A 27,601-nucleotide genomic window follows, 5' to 3' on the forward strand; every position below is an offset into this window, starting at 1 on the left:
GGATGGATACACTTTCCTGTTTATTGTTATGCTGCTGTAGCTCCCAGTTTGTGGCAGAAAAGAGTGTAGGCTTGTCATATTGTTGTCCCTAAACCAGGGTTCTTTACCCGGTGTGCATGCAAATTTTGAAATTCTGTACGCAGAGATGAGATGCTGGTTTTATTGCAGAGTTGTACAAGTCTGGATGCTAGATCAAACTAGTGTACCAGCAATGCAAATGTCTCATTCATTTATACAAAATGCCATCGGTATATGCACACCCTCAGAGCTGTCCTGGAGGGCTGATTGGTTACAATATTTGCATACAAGATATATAACACTGTTCTTACTACACATGCTCACTGAGCAGAGGTCTTCTGGAGGCAGGTAGCCTTTAATGAGGGGGTGTGGTTTTGTATTCAAATGATATTATAATGAGCAAAGTTCACTTTAGGTTAAGCACATCCACAAAATTTGGCAATTAATAATAATAAACTGTCCATGGTTGACCTGTCAATTTTGGAATAGGTTTTGTTCTGCAACTGAAAGTTAATTACTGCTAGACATCTCATTTGTTACTTGTCTAATATTAACTCTCCAGTCGGCCTCATGGTCAGCTCTTTTGGCCTGTCTAGCAACAAAATTATCCTGACACCTACCCTTTTGAAATTGCAGCTTTATGAAATTGAACAGTCAAAATGTGCATAAAAGGGACCATGAAGAAAGGGGAAGGGTAGTAAAAGTGAAGAATCTTTTAACAAAGTAGCATAAGCCAAGTTCCTAGTTGGTTCCGGGGTGCCTAGGTAGCTATATAGAAATTAAATACCTGCTGTGACCAGAGCTGTGAATTAGTATCTAAGAATGTGAATACTAGCAGGAAGCAATAATTTCTAACCTCGCTATTATTTCTCAATACATCCTAAAGCCAGATCCTGCATGGCCGGTGTTGGCGACTGGCTTGGAGGTGTGTGCAGCTGAGGAGAGAACTTAGAATCGTTTGGGTTGGAAAACACCTTTAAGATCATCAGATCCAGTCCACCACTGAACCATGTCCCTAAGAACCTTGTCTATGCATCTTTTAAACCCCTCCAGGGATGGTGACTCCATCATTTCCCCGGGCAGCCTGTCCCAGTGCTTCACAACCCTTTCAGTGAAGAATTTTTTCCTAATATCCAATCTGAACCTCCCCTGGTGTGACTTGAGGCCATTTCCTCTCATCCTATCGCTTGTTACTTGGCAGAAGAGACCAACCCCCTCCACGCTCCAAGCTCCTTTCAGGCAGTTCAGAGATCAGAAGGTCTCCCCTCAGCTCCTGTTCTCCAGCTGAACCCCCAGGTCCCTCAGCCGCTCCCATCACACTTGTGCTCCAGCCCCTCACCAGCCTGGTTGCTCAGCTTATGTGAGGTAAAAAAGCTTCAGCTCCTCACGATATATATATTTAAATCGTAAACAACGTCTGGGATCTGCTCTCCAGGTGGAGAGCAACACTTTTTACCAGAGACTTACTGTCACGTCTTTCATCAACCCCCGGCCGCTTAAAAACACCAGTTCCTGAGGCGGCAGTCATTGCCGGGGCGCGACACGGAGCTCCGTTTGCTGCCAGAGGGACAAGCCTGTCAGGGGGCAGCGCCTGAAGTGACCGAAGACGATTCCTGGCGATGACCCGGAACGGGGAGCGACCGGAGGCAGCGCCTTCCCGCCCGCCGGTCACGTGTAGAGGGCGGGGCCTCCAGGGGGTGGAGCCAAACACCCCGCCCCTTTCCCCGCCCCTCTTCTAGGCCCCGCCCCTTTCCCCGCCCGTCGCTCCCGTCCCATCCCGGCGGCGCGGCGGGGTCGCGGTGTTCGCGGCCATGGACGCGGCGGCCGGTGCTGAGGCGGAGCCGTTGTTGCCCCCGCGGAGCTGGCGAACGGGGCGGGGGCTCTGGCGGGCCGGTGGCGGCGTCCGCTCCGCCGCTGAGGACGGTGAGTGCCCGTGGGGCGGGCGGTGGCTACGCGCCCCGGGCCCGGCGGGCGGCGCTGGGGGAGCCGGTGGCTGGGGCGGGCGCTGGCGCTCCTGCTCCCGCTCTTCCTGGGGAGCGGGTCGGGCAGCGGAGGAGGAACCTGCTGGGGGCTGGGGCTCGGCGTGGTCCCCCCGCCGGTGTTTCGGCGGCGGCTGCGCCCGCCCGGGCTGGTTGAACACGCTGAGCCGCTATCACCGACCTTTGCTGCAAACCTTCAGCCTCGGGCTTGGCTCATTTTCCTTTTTAATTTTTAATTTTTTTTTTAAGCTTCTGACTATTCTTTTCTCTAACTAATTTAATATTAAACGTCTGACTTCTCAGTTCCCCCAGAAAAGGCTCCCTTGGAGACCTCAGGTTCTGTATTTTCAGGGTATCGCATCATTCAAACGAACCTTCTCTTTTTGTTGCCCGTTTGTTTGGTGTCAGGAGCACATGGGGGTCTGGGATGGACCCCGCACACCCCAGCGGAGCAGCGCTTTAATCATCGCTTGTGACTCAGGGTCACTTGCTGTGACTAAGAGTTGCAGAATAAATTGAGTATCCTTGGCAGTGTGCATGGAGAACGTGTTTCTTTAAAAAAATGAAGTTGTTAAAGTAAACTGTTCTTGTTAATTTCCCTCTTGCAGTTACATTAAAAGGATTGCTTAGACTCTGCGCTTTCAGATTTGTTGGGATTAACGCTGGGCTTGTGCTGCGTGCTCCACGAGTCTAAAGCTTTTGTTGTCCTTGATACCCTTTTAACTAATACTGTTCCCTTAAACAACTTTATTTGTTTATTTGTATCTCGCTGGTGTGTCATGTCTTTGGAAGATAAAATCTTTATTGCGTATGAGCCTCGCTTGTCTCCTGTTTATGTTCGTTCTTGTACCGCGGATCATATCAGAATCAGTACAAAACCGTGTTATTGCTTATGCTCAGATAAATGCTGACATTTAAAAACTGTTTGCAGCCTTTGTTGAGCGTTGATGCAGCTGAATCATGTGGAACATCAAGTCATCTGGGACTCAGATCAACGGTGCTTCTGGCGCTGGTTGGCATCTGGATGGGCTTGTTCTAGTGCTGGGACTGATGTGATGGGTTTATCCCATGCTGGGATTGTAATCTTGGGGAAGGAGATGGTGTGAAGGGCTTCTTAGGCCTCTTCCCCTTGTGGGGAGGTTACACTAGCACATATTGCTCTTATCTCTACATATTATTCTTATCTCTAACCCTCTCCACTTTCTCTTTTATTTTTTTCCTCATTTTCACCTCAGCTACCTTTGACTCTCTTGTTGACTTAATCACCAGGTTCCTCACTCCAAGGTCTGAATTCAAGTGAACGCATGCAATTGCCTTTTATTTTTACTTTATGTATATATCTTTGTATGGACTTTTTAGTAATGCATTTTGAAATCACACATAGTAGTTGATTTGGTGATATTTTACTTCACATTGCGTACTTTTACCTCTTTCTGTGTCTTGAACTCTGATTGGTTTGATATGGTAATAACAGCTCTCAGGACAAATTAAAAAAGGACTTAATTTTGTTCTCATCTGACTGGAGGTTTCTGTTGGTGTTGGAGGGAATGAGATGAATCTAAACCTCAGTACCTCTCTGAAATGAAAGCGAAAATTCCTAGAATGCTGGTGTCTGTTTTTTCCAGCTTCACTTGACTGCACACTTTGTCAAAGAATAATTTGATTGAAGCCTCTTTAAATAGAAATGGATTTTTGCCATCTAATTAGGGGTAATTTTCTTGAGGTAAGACTGGTGAGGAGATAGGGTCATGAAATAATACAGTATGTGTTACTTATGACTTGTCTCTGTGTAGAAATATTTCAGTCTTGTGATAGCTGTTTAACTACTAGTGTAGTCTTGGTACTTAAGGTAAATGTAAGAGTGAATCTTTTCACAGCATACGGAAAGATGTATGATGTACTTGAGATTATTATTCATTTAATTTAATGCACAGTGCTACTAATGGAGCAAACATGGCAGGAGCTGTGTCTTCACTTTGTGTGTGTACAGAGGCATTTATCATGAGAAACACGGTTGTGGAGCTTCTGATAACTGAAATACAGTAAGTGGTTCTTACTTCTTTTTATCTTTGTAGGTACTGCAGCTGATAACGACCTTTATATAAACCAAGCCATAGTATTTATTGAAGATGCAATACAGGTAAATATAGCTCATTTGTTAGCTATTTTGCTTCCCATGCTGGGTATTTGTCACACATTCTGCTGGCTTTTCCCATTGCACACATCTGGGCCGCAGCTGTGCTCATTGGTGACCGACACTTCAATAATTAATAACGTGTACCATAACTTATCGTGAAACTGGAATTGTCTGAAGACTTGGGCTTTGTTGATTAGAACTCGATTTATTTTGGTAACTTGATCTTTGAGACAGACTGAATATAATGTTTGAATCATCCTTTTTGCTTTCTTCAGTATCGATCTATAAATCACCGTATGGACTCCAGGTCCCTGTGGCTTTATCGATGGTACTACTCCAGAACTTGCCAGTGGTAAGAACTTGGTGTTCTTTTTGCTTTTTCTTTTGGGAGGAAGTCTTTATTAAAAAAAGAAAATCACTCTTTGTATTTCTTTTTTGTTAAGTAATTTGGTAATTGTGGCTTTATTTTTATAAGAACGTACTGCAGGAAGCAAGTGGATTGGCTGCTTGTGAATGTGACAGAAGTGGAAAGGGACAAGATTGATGAAAATGTTATAGTGTAGATGGCTCTTTGAACAGCCATAGGACTGTTGTGTGAATGAACTGTTGCCATAATTTACAGCCCTGTGTGTTAAGAGTTTCCCAAGTGTCTATTTCTAAACATATTAAATAGTAGGGAGGTTGTTTGTTGATGTTAGTTTCAAAAGAACACCACCCACGGTTGTTTGATGGTCAGCAGTTACGTTATTCTAATGCAGGCAAGCCATGTGTGCTAAGTATGATATTATAAAGCTTGGTTTAATTATAAAAATTTGCTTTACTGTAGGTATTTTGTTGTTCTTTTGACTCATTTTGTGGGTTTTGGGGTTTGTTTTTTTTTCTTGTTTCCTGTTTTGTTTTGTGCTTTTATAACTTTATCTCAATTCAAACAGGATTTTGAGTTTAACCATCACTCTAATCCTGGCTTTGGCTTTCATTGAGAAGCCTTCTTCCCTGACCGTCACGTCAGACGTGCGATACCGCGCTCCCGCCTGGAACCCTCCCTGCGGCCTCACCGAAAGCATCGAGCTGCTTTACTTCATCGTATTCATGGTTGATGTGTCGGTGAAGGTGAGCGTCACATTTCTCTGGTCCTCAATGAAATACAGGTGTGTCGGGCAGCTCAGCAGGTGTAGGCAGTGTGGATCTCCTCCGTTAGATTCTGAGATACATTTTAGAACTGTTAATCAAATCTTGGGTTTGCATGGTGAGGTTGCTTTGCTATAGTGAGGTCTTTCAGGGGAAAACTGATTTTTCTTTCAATATTTACTTCTGGAAAAATCTCTCTTAATGGTTATTAAATAGACATTTTTCTTTCATCCAAAGGATTCCTTTCACACATCCTGTGTGCGCCTCTCACTTCTACTGGCCTTTATTCAGCTCTTGTAGAGAAATTGTCTGATTAGTGTATTTTCGTTTGGATTTCAGGGAGCTCTTTATGAGCACTAATGTAAAATTACAAACACAAAACAATCGGTGCTGACTTGTTACGGTATTGGGATTTATTACTAAAATAAGCCGTTTGTTTTTCCTCCCTAGAGTTACTTAGTCGGATGGGAAGAATTTTGGAAAAACAAATGGCTGATGGCTTATATACTGACACTAATTGTTTCCCTTGCTGATTGGATCGTGTCGCTGAGTTTTTTCTGCGCAGAGGTAGGAACCGTGTCCTGCAGGAACAACCAGCAGCTCAGTTTGTTGCTATAGTCTGTCAACATCCAAAGAGTAGAGAGAAAACTCGGGTTGCATAGCACCAATTTTGTCTTATAGTTGGAGAATTATGTTCTTAACTCGTTTCAATGGCACAGTCCATGTAGTGATGTCTAAATAAGAGGAAATTGTATAGTTTAAAAGTCAATTGTATAGTTTAACAGCTGCTTTCTAAGATGAAGCTGTGTTGTGTTCAAAACAATTGCATCCCAAGAGGAATGTAAGTTTTGTGAAACGGTTCTTAAAGTCTCCTCCTCTATGTAATAATGTGATCTCCCACTTGGTTTTCTCTGCCATGGCATAAAACTGCATTAAATTGGTTGTTGTTTACTTACAATCATCATTAAGAAAACACTAATATGGTAAAAATGGTGGGAAGTGAATGAGGCAGAGATCTTGACTTCAGCTTCTTGTGTAAGTTCTCATGTCAAAGCCATTATTTGTTGCTTGCATGTGATTTTCAAACCTATTTCAAATTATTGTCTGGATTAGTCAGGATTATGTTGGATGCAGTTGCCGCTGTTAGTAACTCACTGTTTAGTTTTCCGTGCTTCAGTAGTTGTAGTTAATCACTGGTCACTGTTGACTAGGATGTGATGTGGTATCAAAGAGATAATCTTAAAATGTCGAAAGAATATGTCAATTAAGCTTATAAGCATCTGACTATTAAAAAAACATGCATATGCACTTTTCATGTTCAAGCCAAATAAATGTAGTGTGTCTGAAATTAATTATCTAGGATGAAGATTTTGCTTGCAATGTGAGGAATACGTATTGGAAATAAATGATTGTACAATCTTTAGATATCATAGTGGACAAGTAGTTAGAACAGGAGCCTCCCATACAAAGCAGTGGCAGAGGAGCAGTTTAACTCCTGGGATGTGTGAACAAGGGAATATCGAGGAAAAAAGTGATTAATTTGCTGTTATATGTGACCCTGAGAAGACTGATCCTAAAATGCAGGATGCTGAAATACTCGAAGCAGCTGATAAGTCACAGAAATAACTTGAGGGCTGGCAAGTGTCTTGAATGCAAGAATCAAACAGCTGAATTGTTTTAGTGTATGTGAAGGAAAATAAAGGCAATCACCTGTTTGAGTCTTGTCAGAGGCAGAAATCACTGAGTAATAAGCAGGCCCTTCAATTGTGAAAAGAAAAAAAGGTTGAAAATTGAAATCAAGCACTTATTTTCAAACTGTCAATCTGTTTTTATTGAAAGTAGCTTGCTATTAATTCCCATCTTGAAATGGACCTTGGCAGAAAATATGAAAATGCCATCTCTTGACCTGCTTGCTATGTCTACCCAGCTGGCAGTAAAGTTAGATTGTTTATAATTAGTGGCCTGATGAGGCTGTTGAAATGTCAATGTGCTTTTTAAAAGCAATCTCTCATTCTTTTAATGAGGCACCCATATGTATAAAATAGGACCTCAGTGGGACAGATTGAACTTCTGAGCACAGATTTTTTTTTATGCCAAACTGTTGACTTTGTTGATATGTGTATCAGTGTGTTTTGCCAAGCTTGTATTTAAAATATTTGGTGTGTTAGAGGAACTCAGTGTTTGATCCATATTTTTTTTTTTTTTTCAGAATGTGAGAATAAGAAGAATTCTTCGTCCTTTCTTTCTCCTTCAGAATTCCTCTATGATGAAGAAAACATTAAAAAGCATCAACAGCACGTTGCCTGAAATGGCAAGGTAGATAACAGCACAGAAAAGAACTAGCCTTTCATAGCAAGCTTGTGGTTACCCTTAATGTTCTGGCACGGGACGTAGAAACATATGTATTGTCTTCCAGTCATGGGTGCCATACAACAAGATACCTCTTTCTTTACATCTTCAGAGTGCTTTACTTCAGCTTTTTCATGTCTAAATGGTTTTAGCAATACATATATTAAATTTTACTGTTACTAGAAATGTTGAACTGGAAACCCCTCTGGTGAAATCGTAACAAGGCAGCGTCCTGCTTTTTGAAGATTTCTTCATGTGACATGGGTTCTGTGTATATTTACAGCTTATAGAACTCGCTGTCCTTACCTATTACTTTTTAACTAACAAATCCCAAGAGAATCAAAGGTGTGCGTAAGCCAAGATGTTGTGTTTTGATCGGAGGGTATCAATATGGTTCGAACTGTAGAAAAACAAGTGTTGGGATCTCATTGACCTCACAACTGTCAAAGCTCAAGCTGAGGAGTCCTGAACAAATGTGATTCTTATTAATCAAAGCTTAGATAATCTTCTGTAGACTCCATATAGCTTCTTAAAAATACCCCTGTTTTTTTTTATATGGCATCTCTTTGTATTTTTAGTAAAGGATATTAAGATGAAGTTGGCGTTGATCCATATGACCTGTTTTCTTTCCAACAGTGTTGTTCTACTACTCGCCGTTCATCTGTCTCTCTTTACCATGTTTGCCATGCTGCTGTTTGCTCGAACAAAGGTAACCCGGTGTATTTATGCTTTGGTAGATCTCACTTGCATAGGTGCTGCGTGTCTAGTTTTATAGTCAAACTGATGAAACTTGTTTCTCCCAAAAAAGTCTCGTTCTCAGACTTACTGGGATGAGTTTAAAGTCTATTTAGAGAGATTTAACGTGTGCGTAGCGTTTATGTATAGTGCTGTTTTTTGAAGTGGGCATTAGAAGGCTCCTTAGAATAATGTTAGAAATCTCTTCATCCTTTAATGAAGAACTTTTCCCAGACTGCGCTTTGTTTCTTAAGCGATAACGTTCCTGCCTAGTCTGCAACTCAAAACTTTCACTCTTGCTGTAAACTCTGGCATATTAATTTAATTTAGATGGTTCTGTACTTTATTTGCTTATTGTGCATGTTACTGATATTGATGCCATTATCACAGGGGAGAAATTTGAAGCCTATTCATACAAGAGGCTTCTATATACAGCTCTCCAATTTGATCCTTTGAGTTACTTTCTGTTAAAACCTTCTATGCTGTTCTGTGTTCAGAGCTCTTAATCTTGTCACTTTTTTGTTTCTATTATCACTCATTTATTTTCTCTTTTCCTTATCTAGCTTTTCTAAATTTAGTTTCTTCTGTGTTTTCTTATCTTCCAATACTGGTATTCCTGGCCATGCCTTGGTAGGTTTTTGCCTATTTTTGCCTGCATTACTCCAATGTTTTAATTTCTGATCTCTTTGGTTTTTGCCTCTGTGTTTTTTGTTCTCATTTTTTTTACTTTTCCTGCTTCCAAAAAACAAATTTGAAAATTAGTCGTTAAAACTTTTCTCTTCTGGTGCTCTTGGTATGTTCCCTCTCCCCTAAACTTCCTGTATCTTAACGTATCATACTCAGATTTTTATTGATTTTTGTCCATACTTTTTAAGGCCTTCCATAAATGTGTTACTGTGGGCACAAAGATTTGTTGCGTATCTCCCAGTAATTTTAGTCCTCTCCTTAATGGCAGCTTTACACCTTCATTCCTGCTCCGTTTTACACTTGAACCTGCTTCCTCATGATCAGCAAATTCCTTCAATTCCCATGTTATAGAATTTCTGGAATTAGAAGCAGAGCTCTATTTTTTCCCCCTTTTCTTTACTTACATGCTGTGTCTTTGTATTATCTCTGTATGTCAAATCTAATTTCATTTATGAGCTTTCCCAGAAGATGGGAGTATAACTTTTATACCTGAACCAGGCAATTTTGTATACATTTAGGGGAAAAATAACAAACTAGAGAGCAGTCTTAATCTATTTCCTTTTTTTGTTTTGCTGGTCTAATACCCCTACAAACTAATTTTATCCAGCAAAGCAAAATACTGAAAGCAAGTTCTAAAAATACATTTAATAATGAAATAAATGCCTCTAGATTTTTGTGCTGTCTTGTGTATGTCCTCTAAGGTACATTTTTCCAGTCTTTGCAGCAGCTTCAAGGGCTGTTTGTTCTGATCTACGTGATCGATGTTTGTGTTGTTTTCACTCTGTATCTTTTTTAGCCGTCTCTACTTGACCTCAGGGAAGAAATAAATATGTGACTGGTCCAAGATCAGCCTCCCAGGGTGTTTTTGCTGAACATTCTGATACCATCAGAGCTTCAGCAGATCAGCTGATGTTTCTGCTGAGTCACAAAATAATTTGCTGACTTCAGTTGCCAAATGTCTGCAAGTATTTTTGGGTGCTCTAGCACATTTTGATTTAATTTCTTTTCTCCCAAGGTGTTTAAGCTCTTTGTGATGTTTTCATTGATACTGTACATAGAATTTTGAATATTCTTTTCAAAAAGACAGTTGTGTGTTTTCCGCCTGCCCGACAACTGTAATGTGCACTAATGCTGGTTATAGCAAACTGCTATAATTGTGTCCTCTTACTTGTGTAAATATATTTATTTTCTTTAAAATGAGGACTGTATCCTCGTAGTAATACTTTAAGTACATCTTGATGTACATTGTTGAAGAGGGACCTAAAACTTGTCTGGCTGTGTTCTGTGTTGATCTTACAAACTCAGGAATTTCTCTTTAATTACAATAATACCTGGAGAAGGGGGAAAAAACTTCTGTTCCAGGTAGTGGAAGTAATTTTGTGCAAATAATCCTTATCTCTTGTAGCACGGTAGTTATTGAGGCAGCTCCTCATTACTGAGGAGTTTATGGGGTCACCCAGGTGTTGCCATCCTTGTTGTGTTTCTGTTCTTCAGCATAAACCCGATCTATTTTAATATTTTCCTCAAATCGTATTATACTTCTGGACAAGTGCAATGCTATTGGACACAATTCAGGGTGATGAGGTTTCTATCTATGCTGAGGTACAGCGTTCTGTAGCTGGACCGACAAAGAAAGCAGCTTCTGCTCTACTCTGATTTTTATAATACAATTTGAGACTCAAGATGGCATTTTATTATTGTGATTTTTATGTATGTATTTTAAAACCATGGTTAGGATTAGCTCCAATACACTAATACCACTTGCAGGCTAAGAGGTAATATTTTTTATATTAAGCAAAGGTGGCTTCAGATTCCTATATTGTCTGTTTGTGACATTATTGTTCTATCTGTGTCTGAGGCGTTAAATAGACGTGACTTCTGTGTTGAGCCTCCTGTGTCTGTCTTAGCTTGCTCTTCTTCCTTCTGTTCTTTTAACAGCTGTTAATGAGTGATTGCACTGTATTACTACACATTGTCCTAATTTTTATGCCTGTTTCATGTTTTTTCCACTGAATAGATTTGATAGTGTGTGTGAGAAATTGATTGTTAACTGATCTATTTTTTATTATTGTTATAATAATATTATTATTGTCGTAGTGATTCTCCAGTGTTTGTCTAACAAGGAATGTCTCTCTGTGTAGGATGGCCAGCAGGATAAGGAGTGGGTGGTGTATTTCAGGAATTTGCCGGATTCACTGACATCGCTGCTGGTCCTGCTGACTACTGCAAATAATCCTGATGGTGAGCAGTCTGTCAGGTGTAACCTCTCTCTTTTTACAACATTATACAGTAAGATTAGCCTCAGACTACTGTAACCATTCTTCCAGCTGATAACCTCCCTCCAGCTGTAGTAAGGGCTGTGTAAAGATTTGTCATGAATTTAGTAACTTGATTCTTGCCTTTCCTTTAGTGTAGTTATATGTGCAACCCAAAAGTGGAGCAATATAAGAACTTGTACTGATTGCCAGAAATCGATGGAGGTCTCCAGTTTTCATCTTAAGCATTAAATTCTTACATCCTTTTTCTTTAAATGTGATACAGTGATGATTCCTGCGTATTCTAAGAATCGAGCGTATTCCATCTTCTTCATACTCTTCACTGTGTTAGGTAAGTGACCTCTTGTCTTCAGTAATTTAAATGCACTTAAACTTTTATGGTTGTACGTACCAGCTAAATGTTTGATATTTCTAGGAAAGTTTAACAAATTGCTCATTTTTTGTGTTTCTTCCAGTTACTGTGTAGTGTCTTGTAAGATAATTTTAATGGAAAGTACTTACAGTTTGGTGGTTTTTTTCAGTAAAATATCATAGGGCAATGGATACGCTACAGTATATTCAAACAGTAAAAACATTTTGGAAAACAAGCGCAAGAAAATGAATCCTTTTAAAATTTTACACCTGGCTTGCTATGTACATTGAAACAGAAATGTATTTCAATAATACTATATACATTGAAACAGAAATGTATTTCAATAATTCTTACTGCTTCTTTTCCTCCAATAGGCAACTTGTTTCTGATGAACTTGCTTACAGCAATAATATACAACCAGTTTCGAGGATACCTTCTGGTGAGTAACGCGTTCCTAATTTCTGTGTTCTACCATAAGCTTAAAACTGCAAAGCCTGAAGTATTAGAAGCTTCAACTGCATATTAAAGCATTGTCGTCCCCATCCTGGTTATAGGTACCATTTTAAGATACTAAAAGTTCTTTGATGTAGATACATATGCTGTTGTAGCTTCATCCCCTTCTGTGACAACGTTACCTGCTTGTATATATCTGTGGATCTGCAACTTTGACTATTATAGGGGGGGAAAAAACCCAAACTATTGTAAAACTGGACAAGTGAACCAGTAACTTAAGCTTGGTCTCTGAAGAAAACCTGCGGTACTATTTAGACGGCTATTGCTGCAAATCCTAGCAATTAATTTCTCTGACTAGCACAGCATTAGAAGCCTTCAATAAAAAAAGAGTTGCTGACTAAAACATCTTCACATCTGGTATTTTTTTACTCTGTCCTTGCTATGGTGGGTGTGATGCTAGAATGAGTAGGGCAGCAGACTGCCCTAACAGTTCAACAGTTTCACTTCCACATGTGTTTTTTTACTGTCTTTGTGCATATTTTCTAAACTTGGCAGCTCAACGGTGATATTTTTGGTAGAGCTGGGTCAGGGCAGCGCTATGCAAAAGCGCTGGAGTCTGACAGCTAAACCTCTTTCGTGAAATTTAAGTTTTCTCCTTCTGTGCAAGTACAGTCTCTTTGGCCTCTGTAGCTTGGAATAAACAGTAATTCCTGGTTATGTAGGTTCCAACTCGTCTTTTCTCATGCCCGTGGTTTCCTTTGTGTTCGGTGGCAGGGGAAACTCGGTGACCTTGACCTCAAGTGTCATTTTCCCCTTACACACAGTCTTATCATTCCTCCATTACTTCCCCCTTAACTTAGATACAGTTTAATAGCTCCGTCCCCTTACTTACATAGTCTTGTGGTTCCTTCAGCCTTTGAGAGGAGTGGAGTTGAGGGCTTGGCAGAAAAAGTGAAATAATAGCTGCTCTGGTAATGCTCAGAGACAAGGTAAAGTTGGTTGGATAATAAGTCTTAGGCAATATTACCCAAAGGAATGGCCTCCACCCTCCTGTGGGCGAGTGCTGTTTAGATATAATATGTGCAAAGAATAATTTTTGTAATCCTTTCATCCTGCCCTGTTTCTTCCCTTCTTTCTCCGTTTTCCTGTTTCCCATGGCATAATCTGACTCCTGATCAAGTAGCTGAGTTTGAAGGTGATTACTAAGAGAAAAATGAAGCATAAAAACCTGTGGCTCTGGCTTGCTTCTCTTTGGCAAGAAGCTGGACAAACTGTGTAACTCTCCTCTTTGCACAACAGTATGAATTCCAGTGAATACTCAAGCTTTGCTGTTGCTGTGGTCTCCAGAACTGGCATGTGCCTATGCAATCCAGGATTAAGAATAAACTGTGACCTGGATGTTTACTTGAACTCCAGAGCCTTGTTTGCTTCCTTCCTTCCTTCCTTCTTGGACACCGAGTTCTTCAGGGGAATGAGGCCCGGAGAAGTCTTATTTTCTGATCTTTAATCACAAGTCTGGGGGTTGTGCCAGGAGATCAGGACGTTTTGTGACCACAGGTCATAGTGCTGCATGGGGAACTGGGTAACTCTGATTTTTCTCCAAGTCCTTCTGCTAGGAGTGAGCTTCACTGAATCCAGCCCATGATTCTTCATGGTGTTGCTTTTAAACCGTGGAGTATCTGTAGTTGGAACCAGTATCTAGACCAGACCTTAGTGGCTCATGATGGGGACTTTAGCGGTAGGAGAAAGAAAACAATATCTTGCTTTCCTGAAAAAATATTGTAGGTGAACAGATGTAGCCTTTTCTGAGGCTTGCGGGCTGGGCAAATAATTGCAGGTTTTATTAGTATCACCTAGTTGGATTTCCTTTGAACAAGTGTAAGTTGTCTCCTTTGTGGTGTTTTTACTGTCCAGAAATCGGTTCAATCCTCCCTCTTCAGGAGGCGACTGGGAATCCGGGCTGCGTTTGAAGTGCTTTCCTCCCTGAAAGACACTCCTGCTAATGCACAACAGTAAGTGAAGAGTGTTGAAACGGTAAATTATCTAGGAGAAAAGAGAAGATTTTGGTAGTTTTGTTTATTATGTTTACTGAGGATCCCTTGTTGAAAAACGTTTGTTCATTTTTTTTGTTTTGTTCTCTAACTAGATGTTTATAATGCACTTTTATGTGGTCTGTTTCTTCTTGATTTCTACTTCTAATTTTATCTGCTCTTAAAAAAAAAAAAGGCCAGAATGGATTTGGAACACCCATTCTCGCCATCAAGACTGTTATTTGTTTCAGGACTAATCCTGTTTTCTTTTAAATAGGTCTTACGTCAGTGTTGGGGCCTTACTACGGGTGCTGCAGAAGGTTGAAATGGATTCTCGCTGCAAGCAAGCCATCATGAGAGTAAGAACTGCGTTTTCTTTGTGTTGGTGGCTATGAAACCATCTGATGGCACAACTGTGGAAGCTGAAATTTCCTTCATCACACCACTGGTCCAGGAATAGCAGCTTTCAGCTCAGCTTCCTTCATGCTGCTTGCTTTAAGAATGTGAAGGGAGGCCCAGCTCAATAATGGCAATATTAGATGAGGCTAAAAATTCAAGTATATCAAAAGAACATGCTCCTTTTTAAGCAGCATGTGATCCCAGAGTGGGAAGAATGGAAAAGGCAAGAGAAATCCCGGTCACGCAGCAGTTTTGTGTTAAAGCAAAGCAATGCGAAGCTCCCTCTAGTACCCTGGTGTAGGTTGTATTACACCTCTCTTCCTAAACTCTTAAGATAAGTGTCTTGGCACCGTTTGAAGATGCACTTATTGCAGGTTTTGATCTGGATGTTTCTTCTCTTTCACGCAAAGTCACTCAAAATATGCTCCTGTGACCACTTGTCAGCCGCCCAGTTCCAGAAGCTCTTTGAAGAACTAGACAAAGATGCCATTAAGCAAGTATGTATCTGGCAATCGTTTGTAAAGCGTCACAAGTTGGGTGGGGCTTCGTGCAAAAATAAGTGATAAAATTCCACTACGAAGTGTATAAACAAACTCCACAGCTTGTTGAATGCAAGGAGTGATGGAGTGTCATTGGTTTTTAAGTTGGATGGCTCCTAAAGTCATGAATTACATTGCTCTGGGGGCTTTTACAGCATTAGTTTGGGATTGCCAGGTAGTGTTAAATATACAAAATGCATTTTTAAGAGACTTGGCCAGACAAAATAGATGAGGGTTTTGTGTGTGTGTTTAATAGGAAGATTCATTACAAGGTAACAAAGAATAAGAGTTACTTCCAGCATAGACTTTCTGAAAGGTGCTGTGGAGAAATGGGTACCTCTGTAGTAAATTTTTTTTGATGAAATGCAAGGGATTTGACTTGTCATGATAGTCCTTTATTAAATCAATGCATCTCCACCATAGATTAGTCTTAATATACTCAGGCAAAGTCTTTGCTCCAGTCTGTGAATGAAGAATGAAATGTGGATTGTTTAAGTGCTCAGATGAAGATGGGCAGAAGGCAGGATTCTCCACTTGGATGAAGAAAGAAAACAAACAAATCAAACTTTTTGAGAGTTAGAAAATGTTCTTGCATCTAACTAAGACTTCTGAATTTTTTAAGGGAGATTAAATGTTAGGAAATGAGGAAGAAATGTATACAATTAGTAGCGTGGTGTTTGGTTTACCTGCTTGGAGCATTGGAGAGAGGTTGGATTATCTCCCTTGTTTGCCGTTATCTTCTGTTGTGCCATAATCATCAATCCATTTGCTAATCAGAAATGATCTCTTGCTGCTAATAGCCAGACCGTGAAAACACCTTCCTACCGAAATGTCAAAATTAGCATGTGGCCCTGAAGTTTTGCTTTGAAAATGTCTGTTTCTGAGACTTGAAATGGGGTGTGTTTATTGAAATGCTTATGCCTGGTGTCTCAGCAAACCCTTTGTGTTCTTTTCAGCATCCTCCCAGCCCAGAGTACCAATCCCATTTTATGCAGAAATTGCAGTTTGCCTTTGGCCATCCCTACTTTGGCTACTTGGGGAATGTTGTAGCCCTGGCAAACATTGTTTCTATATGTGTAAGTAAAATATATATATTATTTTTTTCCCCTTGTGCTACAAGCTTCAGTTCTGTTTTTGTTCTTTAGTCTCTGTTCTGTTGACCAGTTTTTATGGCAGATGCCCATGTTTTAGTTGCATGGTCTTAAGAGAGAATACTTGCCCTTAAAATATCTATTCTGAGCTGCTTGAAAAGGTCTTTGCAAAGAATAAAGGACTCTATTTTGTTCATGTGCTTGAAAATCTGATTTATGCATCAGTAAGGCCGTGGATTTATAAAATGGTTCTTGTTGTTTAAGGTGGTTTTGGTGATGGATGCAGATAAGCAGCCGTCTGAAAGAGACGACTTCTTCCTGGGGGTGAGTTGTGACAGTTCCTACAGTTCTTGCTGTTCCCTGAGGTGCCAATAATTCTAATAATTATTTCTATTTTTGGGGGCTGAAGGCTATCAACTGCTTCTTCATTCTATACTACCTGCTGGAAATGTTGCTGAAAATCTTAGCAATGGGCTTGAACAGATACTTGTCATACCCAAGCAATAGATTTGACGGACTTCTGACTGTAATTTTGCTGGTAAGCTTTTTGTTGAGTTTTGTATTGCTGGGTTTATTGACTGGGGTGTTCAGGAATGGCAAGAGCCAGTGGAATTGCCTTTTATTCAACACTAATGTGTTGAGTTAAACAGCACGAGCCAGTGTTGTGATTTGTAGTGGCTTAAACATTTTGGTGGCACGTGGTTCTCTTAGGGCCTCCTTTCTGGAGGCAGACTTGAAATTGGTGGGAAAGGTGAGGTTTCTTATAAGCAGCCTTTTTAACGTTACTTGGAAACATTCATGTCTTGCTGTAATTACATGAGATCTGTTACGTAGCTAAAAATCACTTTGTTGAATTTAAAAGAAAAAAAAAAAGTGGCTGAAGATGATTGTCATTATTTGGTAAAAGCGTGAAACTCATATGGCAGATGAGGCCAAATTAATAGTTAATGTAATTCACTCTATCCTTATATGTGCCACTGATGGATTATATGTGTACATTGGATTCATTTGGGGAATACTTAGTCAAATATGATGATTTGAGAGCCTTAAAGTGAGTCAGATTAGCAGCTTAAAGCTCTTGAAAATGCTTCCTGTCGAGAAACTTATGTAATTTTTGAAACTCAGCATTACAGAGTAAGGGCTTGATGTGTTGTTTGTGTTTTTTTTCTTCGGTAACTAAAGGTTTTGGAGATAGCAACTTTTGCTGTGTACGGATTTCCTCATCCTGGTTGGTATGTAATCTCCTCGAGCTGTTGCACTTTGCTCGGTGTCTGGGGTGGGTCAGGTGAATATCTGCCCGCATTTGTATGCAGGTTTGTCATTGTTGTATAATTGCCAGCACCATACGTAACTACCTAGCTTACCAAACCCAGTAGGATTTCTCACCCTTGTAGTCACTAGAGGCCATGCAATACGCATTTCTTTCATAAAATTTAGACTCCTGTTTAGATGTTCTGAGAAGGATGCATTTTACTTGTAATCTGTTGTAAAATATTATTTTACCAGACCTATGCTTACTAAAGGTGCAGGAGAGGGAATTTGGCACAACATACACAACCAGCTACTAACCCAGTGTGTTTCAGTATCAGATTGTCCATAAACCCAACTATATGAATTCCTAAACAGCTGACAAAGCTCCTTCAACCCTGTGTGTAGATTGAAGTCTGAGTTTAGTTTTGTGCTGTAAAATTAAGTAGAATAATTCCCATGGACTTAAACTATTTATCTGTACTGGCATAGCAAGCAATTGTGTTTTGTTTTCATTAAGGTCAAACAGTTATTGGATAACTATCCTGATCTTTTTTGTTATCAAAAACATACAAATCATTGTTTTGTCTCTTAAAATTTGGAAACTGCTACCACACAAAAAAGGAAAGCAAAGGACTTCTGGAAGATTTCCTGCATCTTACTTTCAGGGGTGATTCATAACACATTCTGATATCTATCTATTTATTAATATGAGCTTACTCTTAAGACATTGGCTTTCCCTAATTTTTCAGGATATTTGTTGTGTTGCCATCAAGAAGTTTCCTTAATTTACACTAATATCTATGAAGAGACCTGGTGGACCTTAGACTTGACATGGGTTTATTTTTGAACACTACTTGCACTCCTGTCACTCAAAAGCAGTGGTTGGCATATGCATATTAATTGCTAACAATCTAATGGCATTAACTATTGATCTAACTTCTTATATTTGGGGTTGATTTTGCCCTTTTAATGTACCATGGATGTTAACCAAAAGTTGTGGGGAATTTACAGTTACCTGCAGCCCAGCAGATTTAACTTTGTCATGAGCTATTTGCCTGATTTGTTCTTTTCTTCCCTCTTTCCTAGGAGACCCGAGTTCATGGGTTTATTATCCCTGTGGGATATGGTGCGATTGGGGAACATGCTAATTGTGTTCAGGTTCCTGCGGATTATTCCTAATATGAAGGTTTGCGTTTATCCCTCCACTCTTCTGTTTTCTTTGCTGATCAAATTAAGTACATTATTAAGTCCTTTCAGAATAAGAGGTAGATTGGAATTCTCTTGCATTTGAGTGGGATTATAGCGCAGTTCTAACTGTCCAGACTATTGCACACAATAACTCACTGTCTCTTTAGCTGGTTTTCTCTGTCGAGGTGGTGGGGGAGTTCTGTTGATGTCAATGGAATTGATGCCAATATTCTAACACATCCAGAAACAGTTGTGCAACTTGTGCAGTGCTTTAATCTTATTTGGACGAGTAGATACGATATCCTGGAAGAATTTTGATTCAGGAGGTGATAGACTTGTTTTTGCTTGATACTGCCTGGCATTTTAGTCATGCAAAGGGTTATTTGGCATTAATCCCTCTTTCTGCTTCCCGGTATGGGTATTTCCACCAGAACATGTGTACTTGAATCTGAAATCGCTTTGAGTTATTTGATTGTTTGTTATAATCCCGTGCTTAGATTTACTTGAAAGTGAAGCCTGAGTTAATGTCAGGTGCAGGACTTATTGAACTTCGTTCAATACTTACTTCAATAAGTAATAAATAATAACCTGATGTAATTGGAGGTCACAATGTCAGTGGAAAGCGTAAACTAGAAATGAAGCAGTCACTCTGGAGCTGTGGGCTGCTTGTGATGTTTTTCCTGTTCTAGCCTTACTAGACGTAAAGCCCTTTAAGTCACAGTGCCTGTGTATATTTAAAGCTTACCATAATGTCAGTGTATGAAAAGAACTACAGCATTGTTCATATATAAAAGATATCCTGCATTTAGATGTAGCACACTTTCCTGGTTGGTATTTCTTTGTGCTTTTGGTAAAAATAATTTGATACAGATTGCAAGTAAGATTAATGTCGTGCATATAAAATTCTGCTTTGTTTTAGTTCATGGCTTTGGTTGTTACTACATTGCTGGATCTGGTAAAAAACTTGAGAGCCTTTGCAGGAATCCTTGTGGTGAGTCATGATGCAAGACTGTAATTTCCTTTCTTATGCTTAGCAGTATAATAAGGGCATGTCATCAACAAAGTGAACAAGGTTCACCACAAACAATAGCGTTTCACCTCAATCAGCCGCTTCTTCTCCAAGGCACTTTCTTGCAAAGCCACAACAAACTCCTGTTTTGCTATGGGCTGCACACAGTGACAGTAACTCATTTATCATTTCCTTTAGGAGTGACTGTAAAAGGCTGTTTGCAACTCACTCGAGTGCTTGTCTCAGGCTGGGTACTCTTGTTTCAAATAAAAATTAATCTGATGCTAAAAGCAGCCTATTTTTCCTTGTCCTGCCTTGCTTATGTTAAATTAAATAACAAAGCGACTTTAAAATTGTTTTGAGTTGAGAAGTTCTTGAGGTGGCACTTTTGGACCTGACTTATAAAAGCCTCTGCCGTCCTGTTTCAGGTGTGTCTGTGTGGAGCATTTACTCTGTAAACGTGAGATTAAAGGATAGATCATCATGTTATATCCATTACATAAATCCTCCATTTCCCAGCTCTTGCGTTTCTGACTTAGTGACAGTGTCTTTCCAGTAAATAAGTGACTGGGTAGTTTGTGTTTGTGTTTTTATAGGATACCTTAATTTGAGGTAAAGGTTAGAGAGCAAAGATTCGCCGTGTATTAGATATTGTGTAAAAACTTGTTGTAGTCTATATATTTAGCATGCAATTTACCCCGAGCTACTCACCTATTGTGAAGCAAGTGTGCCATGGTGTTCGCTGCTTCGGTCAATTTAATTTGTTTTTACTTGAGGCTACACGGAACCCATCACTGATCTTCCAGTGCAGAGAAGTCCTGACTCCTTTACCAGCTCATGCAAAACATCCTTCCCAATGTTAAACTGGGACATGTGATGATAAAGTAATGTAACTGATTAAATCATGTGGTGCCTGAGAAATTAGCTAGATATATCTTTTTCGAATAATAAAATTAATGCTTTATTGCCAAGGCAGATACCCCATCTTCTGGCAGGCTGTGGAATGTCAGCCTCAGCTTATTCAAGTCATGTTCAAAGTTCATAGGTCTAAGCAGTTTCTCTTCTACTCCTCCCAGACTTCCCTCTTTTGTCTGTTTTGTGGCAAAATACAGAAATATGGAATCTAGCAAAGATGCCTCAGATATTTTGATTATTCCTTGGAATTACAGGTGTTATTTTTTGATTTTGTTTTTGAAGTCCCGTTCCTGCCATGTTAATGGTTAAATATCAGCACTCTGAGACACAGAAAAGTAAAACAGTTCATACAGCAAATTGATTTAATGCATTTTAACAACTGAAATTTAAATAGGGTTTTCAAAATTAAGAGGAAACAGTTAAGTAGTACAGACAGTGTGAAGCATTTTCACTGTAATAGCTTCAGGTGTTGTCCTTGCTGAAATACCTGTAGCTGTGGTCCTAATAAGAAAACAATGTAATTAACACGGAATGCATATTTAGTGACAGAAATACTCAAAACTAACACTTGCTAATGTTTCTTCCAGGTGGTTTTCTACGCATTTGCTATAACTGGCATAATGCTATTTCAGGGTGCTGTTGTTCCCTTGGGAAATACCAGGTAAACATCACTGCTCAGAAAATAAATCTGTTTTTTCCAAAAGCATCTGCAACTTGGTACCTCCAACATTGTGGTTATGGTTTTTTCTGATTATGTGTTTGTGTTTTGTTTTCTTTATTTTCTTCTTGGAGCCACCTTTCTTTTAATGTTAAATCTCACAGAGTTTTTTTCATCTGTTACTCCTTCTTTTTCTTCTTGCTATATTGAAATTGCAGGAATGCTCCTTCTTTTTCTTCTTGCTATATTGAAATTGCAGGAATGCTTATCCGTAGCTTGAAATACATTCTTAAATACATTTTAAACTATTTCCCTTGTTTTCTGCCCATGTGAGATACTTGACTCAATACAAGGCTTTCAGAAGAATTTTGTGTTTAAGGTAAAGTACGTAGAAAGCTACACTCGCATCAGCCTGTAATTCTCTTTTAGTGCTGTCAATACAACCTATGACAACAGCACTCTGAAGTGTGGGACCTACGAGCAGCTGGAATATTGGCCAAACAACTTTGATGACTTTGCTGTAAGTAATGATGATCTGTCCCTCTTTCCCTCTCTGTCTCTTCCCCTGATTTTCTGAGGCTCAAACGTGTGAAATAACCATCCAACTTCTGTTTTACTCCCGTTATTTAGGCAGCAGTGGTGACCCTCTGGGACGTGATGGTGGTGAACAACTGGCAAGTCTTTTTGGAAGCCTTTTCAAGATACTCAAGTCCGTAAGTAGCAGTAATAATGATAAAGTCCTATATAAAGCTGGTTTATAAGGTAACTGAGTAGGGATTATACACACAGCACAATTCTACTAAGAGGGGTGCCCCTTACCTTTCATGTATATAGGGAATAAACTCCTTGTGTAATTGGATGGTTGGTCTAGTGGATGCCACAGAATCTGTGATCACATTTAGAAGGGATTGGCAACTGGCCTGGTAGTTGTCTTGTTCCAAAAAAGTGAATTATTTAAGTGGATTATAAACAGACTTGCAACAAGTATTGGGTGGGTGGCTCTTCCTGTAGAGCCATTCTCTGAGGTATTAGTGAATCGCTGTAATTAATTTTGAGCTGTTTCTGTATTTTCCCTGTGGGTGAACAATTTATTATAGACTTAAAACCTTGGACATATAATTCATTTGTATTTAATTACCTTATGGGCACGTTTGGATGAACTGGATAGCCTCTGGCTTCAACTGTTCCAGTGATCCTTGGCCAGTTAACCCAGCGTGTAAAGTTGTAGAATGCCCTTCTACAGGCTGGTGTGTGCGATAAATGTTAAACGTGGTCTGGTGAAGAGTGGAAATTTTAAGGAAAAATGTGATTTCTATGGCTCTCTTTGGTCGCTTTCAGGCTGAGGCTATTTACTGCCTATCTGTTGCGTGTTACTCTGATCTGCAGGTGGGCAAAGATCTATTTCGTAGCCTGGTGGTTGATCTCCTCGGTCATCTGGGTTAATCTCTTCGTAGCTTTACTTCTAGAGGTAAGGAAGTGCGTATGTTTATTTGGTATTGTATCCTGAAAATGGGTTCTGATTTGTGTGGGTAATGAAAAGAACCTTGACACCTTTTTTTGGAGAAAATGTTGACTTTGTATGTACTTTCTTTTTCTCCTTCCCTTCCTTCCCCTGAGATGTCGAGGAAGCATTTTCTTCTTCCTGGACAGTTGTATAATTTATTTGCAACATCGTCACAAATATGGTTGCATTTCATTGTGTGTGTTCATTTGTCACTATAGCTCATTTTTAAAGTATGATAAAATTGCTTGTCTTTTGTGCATTAGCAATTAACTTCCACTTTAGTTATCCAAGCTGCAGGTGTTTTACATTTTGATGGGTCACCAAGTGAGGTTAGCACTTTATAATTTACATTTTTATTTGATTTGGTTGTCTTGTCTTTCTTCCTACCCCAATTTGAATTATTACCCATATTCGGTTCCACACCAGAAGAGTGGAACTGATTACTTATTTTGAAGAGATCATCCTCTAGAGTTTTACCAAGAAGCTGTGGCAATGCAGATGCCTGAGTAATGGTGTGAAGAACACGTTGTTCCCATGGTTTCTCATGTTTGCGTACTCCTCTACAAATCCAAACGCCAAATTTTGATGTTGAATGGAATGTTCATCATGGCCATCTACTACAGATTAATCACTGTAGATGTGTCTTATAAGTCATGGAAGAAACTGAGTACTGGTAGAGAGCACTTCACCCCATCTTAAAACCTATGAAAACTTCTCTTGAGGATGCTCCTGTTGTTGACTGCATTGAGAACTAAAATTTACTACTTTAGGCAAAATGAAGCACTTTTAGACAGAAACCTAGGTGTGAGTCTCATGCTGAGCCTCAGTCTTGCTTATGGGTGTTCTAGAAAAGACTATTTTCTAGCTGGAGGATTATCCTTTGAGGTCTTTTCTGTGCTCACCACAAGTTTGGAAGAGCAAAGACGTATCATTCTGTAGCAAGAGATCACTATTTTTCTCCTATTTTTTTTTGCCTAATCTGTCTGCCTACTCCCTAGGTATTGATTTGTTAGGATATTCACAATGGATAAGGGACCGTGACAAAAGCAGAAGCTGAGTTTAAGCTGCGATGCCTGAATTAGGAGTGTGTTTATATATCGCTGAGTTTTTAAAGAGGAAACAATTCAAAGCAGGTGAACCCGTGTGGGTAGTTCACATAGTTATCTCGGGGAGGCAGTCCTTGCTAGGAGTAGGAGACAGCAGGGCTGTCTGCTGATCTTTCAGTGTGTGATAAGAAAGTTATTTCATTCCTTTATTTTTTATTTATTTTTTTTCCCCCCTTGTTCCTTTTTTACATTCCAGAACTTTATTCACAAGTGGGACCGCCGCTGTCATCGAGAGCCTCTTTCAGATATTGAATACCAGAGGACAGTTGAACTGATGTTCAGGTGAGCTGAACTAGGCTTAAAAATCAATCTAGTCTTTTATGTTCATCTGTTTTAAAGAAAATGTTCTGGCTGCAAAAGGGTAAAAGGCTCGTCTTCTATTTCCTCCCTCTGAAGAAAACTGTTTCGTCTGTTAGTCTGGATAAGTTCAGAAAGTGCTTTAGTTAGGCCTGTTTTAAGCTGACTTGGTAGCCTAACCTTTTTAGGCTAGGCCCTGGCATGATGGAGAAGGAGTTTTGGGGTTGTGTGTGGGGGGAAAAAAGGACTCTGCTGAGAGAGAGAAGAAAAGGGAAGATGAGGAAAGTGATGCACGTTCTTGGCTTATGATGAAATTGTGGGTGGTGAGTTGATACTTGATGATCATACACAAGTGGAACTTCTGGTGCACATTGGATATTCAATAGTAGCACTGGGAACATGTTCTCATTTGGGAGTTTCTTCAGGAAAAACAAATCTACTGACCTTCGGTTGTATTGTACTGTGTGCAGGAAATTGCTTCCCTGCTTCTTATGGGAAAACAGCTGCTGGTTTCCATGACACATCTGTAAAGGATGGATCGCTTGCAAGTAGATGCATCTTTAGGGAGCATCAGCTTATTGTAACTTTAATTCCTCGTTTCATTCTCGAAACAAGAACCCGTTACATCTCAGTATGTGCATTGCAAAAACAAATGCTGAGAAGTTCCCTTTGCTGCCCCTAACGACTCGTGCTTTTTCTTTGTAGAGATGTTTTGGAAGAACCTACAGAGGAAGAGTTGATGGAAAAGCTGCACCAGCATCCACACCTGCAGTTGTGTAGGTGACTGGTGGGAAGGACCGATTCATTTAGACCTCTGTTTTCTTGAGGTTGTCAGCTGGAAGAAACTGAATGGATTTTCTGTGAGGAGAGAGGATCGTAGGACAGCACGAGAGGTTTTGCTTGGCAATTCTCTGCAGAAAGAGGTTTTTTTTTATTTTTGGTTCCTATCTTTTTTTTTGAAAAAGATTTGAATCTTGCTCATTTGCCTTGATTTTAAGTTGCAATTTTAGAGGAATATTGCAGCTGTTATTTTTATAAACTTAGCATCAGAATTTTTTTATTTTCTTCTTTTAAGAAGGGAAAGCGTGTTTAAAACAACGGTGCACTTTAAATCATGAACTTTTTAACCACTAAGCCTGCTACCTTTTTTTTCAGCACAAGAACATGGAACTGCCTTTTCTGGTAGGCGAGTGTGCCAAGGGCTGTGCCCTGCAATTCATGAACGGATTAAGCAGGACAAGAGCAAAATCCTGTGTTGTTTTTTTTTTTTTTTGTAGTGAGAGTTGAAACACTATTTTTATTGAAATGTAACACCAGCGTATCTTACCAAATTTTCAGGAGTTAATCACTTCAGAACACAATCAAGTTCGGCTTAGTAACAGGGAGTGTCTGCTTTGCACACATTGTCTTTTTCTTTTGTTTTTGACCTCAGGTTTGTGCTGGTTGCATCATGCTGGTCACTTTGAGAGCAGTTATAGCTCTGAGTGGAGCAGTTGCACTCGTGGTTTTCAATGTGGTAACACCGAGCTCTCCTTTGGAGTAAATACTCTCTTGTTGCTTTTGAGTGAACCTCTTCCTTTTGCTTTCTTCCAAGTCCTGTTCTACACTGTATCCCATGGAAAAGCTGAGGGGAATGAACTTTGGCTGGAATGTAGCACCGTGATCGCTGTGAGTCTCCCATTAAAGGGGGAGATAAAAAAAATGGGACAATTGAAATGCTGAACACTTCAATTTTTCATTTGAATCTGGGAATTGAAGGTGCTCAAGCGGTATTGCAAGATCATTCTTTTTTGGCTTGATGACCACATGCTATATAGCACTAACTTTCACCTGGGCAATAATTTGGGGGTGAATAATTTTGTCCACAAATCTAAAGTGGAGAATTAACAGTAAGCCATGTCCACGTGCTTTTTATAATTTAGTATTCCTCTAAAAAAGGTGTTTCTCTGTGAATCTTTGTCACAAAACTGGTAAATCACTTTGAATAATAGAATCAATCCAAACTATGACTTTGATCTGTAAAACTGAAACTAGCCTTGGGGTGCTGCCTTGTCCTTGAGACACTTGTCACCAAAATAAACATGATCATCAATATGATCATCTCTACATTGACTAAAGCTTGGGCGAGATATTGGTCAGAAACCACTGCGACTATTTAGAAGTTATTTGATCCTTTTTTAGACAAAACCCCATTTTTGCAAAGTGCTCAGCAGCCATCCTGTATGCTTTTTCTCCTCTTTTGTCATCTGTTGTCCTTCATAAGGGAGAGAAAAGTCTCTGGGATGATGGTGCCTTTGAGCTCAAGAGCGTATTTCTGCGTTGTTGTCTCACTGTTCAGAAGTTGCGTAGTGATTTTTGTCTATTTCTTTATCTTCTGCTTATATTCTCCTTGTGCTATGAAACAATGTGTGTTGTAGATTGCATATGTGTAGAGCAAATCTGAGCTGAGCTCTGAGCTACTCCTAGTTTCTTGCTTTCTTATTATATTATTGTCTCTTAAGCTGTGCTCATGTCTGTGTTCAGCCTCTGTGTTCCAGAATAATCTACCCGGTAACTCACTTGCACTGGTTTTGTTGGCACTACCGTGCTTATTTTCAGTCATGCACTTAGAAAACACATCATAGCAATTAGATAAAGGCAGCAGCACACAGTTTTTCTACATTTTAGTTAGTTTTTTGCAGTATGGCTTTATATCAGGATGGTTTCCACTCCTTCTAGTGGGATGTCATCACTGTTACCAGTTTATTGGCACTTATTAAAAGAGGTTAAATAGTCTGTTTTACCTTTTTACAGAAGAAAAAGGTTTTCCACTTTTCTGGATGCTTGAAGAAGTAGCTTTGTCTTGCCAAAAATGAAGTGGCCAGTTCTTATCAACCTGCAAGTTGGTGTAGGATTATCATAAATATCACGAATGTCTCCATTATGCTTTTTGAAGGGAATAGTCTTAGTCCTGTTCTTGTTTCACATAAATGACTGAAAGTATAGCTGGAATTTAATACCAAATTGCGGTACCTGATGTCACTTGTACTGGAAGATGTAAATGACCACAAGTCTTAAGCAATAATTGTATAAATCATGAAAATGATTGTATGTAACTGGGTAAAACTTCAGGTTTGCATCATTAAAAATTCCTTCTCCTTCTTAAAATATGAAAATAATTGGGATGTTGGAATGTTTCTTGTGGTTTGTTTTTCCTGTTCCCCTGCTACTGATTTGTCATGCTCAGCATCCCTGCTCCTTTTATCTCTACTAGTTGAAGGCTGTGCCCATGGAAGAGGTGACGTGGAGATGGGACACAACAGTCTGCTTTCAAAATGCAGGACCTAAAGTATTCTGCTCCGTTATTCTCCAGCTTTAGAGGCATGTAACGTCATCTGTAGGTACTTGATATATTAATGTTTAAGGCGAAACTTGGTTGGAACTGAGCGTGGAGGGTGAGCAGCGTGATTTCCATCTGCATTTCAGTCTTCGCATCTGCAAACTAGGTATTTGTTCATCTC

At 39.6% G+C, this 27,601-nt stretch overlaps 1 protein-coding gene across 1 annotated transcript; it reads left to right on the forward strand.

Annotated features, from left to right (window-relative positions):
* Positions 1 to 1,783: 1,783 nt before the first annotated feature.
* Positions 1,784 to 27,259, forward strand: TPCN2 (two pore segment channel 2). Its single transcript, XM_082058953.1, has 25 exons — positions 1,784 to 1,941; positions 4,073 to 4,137; positions 4,410 to 4,486; positions 5,067 to 5,244; positions 5,713 to 5,829; positions 7,472 to 7,578; positions 8,248 to 8,320; positions 11,175 to 11,274; positions 11,575 to 11,640; positions 12,036 to 12,100; positions 14,029 to 14,126; positions 14,422 to 14,503; positions 14,954 to 15,040; positions 16,039 to 16,158; positions 16,438 to 16,497; positions 16,583 to 16,711; positions 17,356 to 17,405; positions 18,511 to 18,610; positions 19,532 to 19,603; positions 21,124 to 21,197; positions 21,624 to 21,714; positions 21,825 to 21,907; positions 22,581 to 22,662; positions 24,001 to 24,086; positions 24,807 to 27,259. The coding sequence occupies exons 1-25, from the start codon at positions 1,830 to 1,832 to the stop codon at positions 24,883 to 24,885; spliced, it is 2,253 nt and encodes a 750-aa protein (XP_081915079.1). The 5' UTR covers positions 1,784 to 1,829; the 3' UTR covers positions 24,886 to 27,259.
* Positions 27,260 to 27,601: the final 342 nt, after the last annotated feature.

Source organism: Streptopelia decaocto, assembly GCF_964273445.1.
Source record: "Streptopelia decaocto genome assembly, chromosome: 7".
Taxonomy (NCBI): domain Eukaryota; kingdom Metazoa; phylum Chordata; class Aves; order Columbiformes; family Columbidae; genus Streptopelia; species Streptopelia decaocto.

Coding starts and splice junctions, on each gene's coding strand:
- TPCN2 (XM_082058953.1), top strand. CDS start 1,830: ATGGACGCGGCGGCCGGTGCTGAGGCGGAGCCGTTGTTGCCCCCGCGG. Junction 4,138..4,409: donor TTATTGAAGATGCAATACAG/GTAAATATAGCT, acceptor TGCTTTCTTCAG/TATCGATCTATAAATCACCG. Junction 21,198..21,623: donor GTTCCCTTGGGAAATACCAG/GTAAACATCACT, acceptor ATTCTCTTTTAG/TGCTGTCAATACAACCTATG.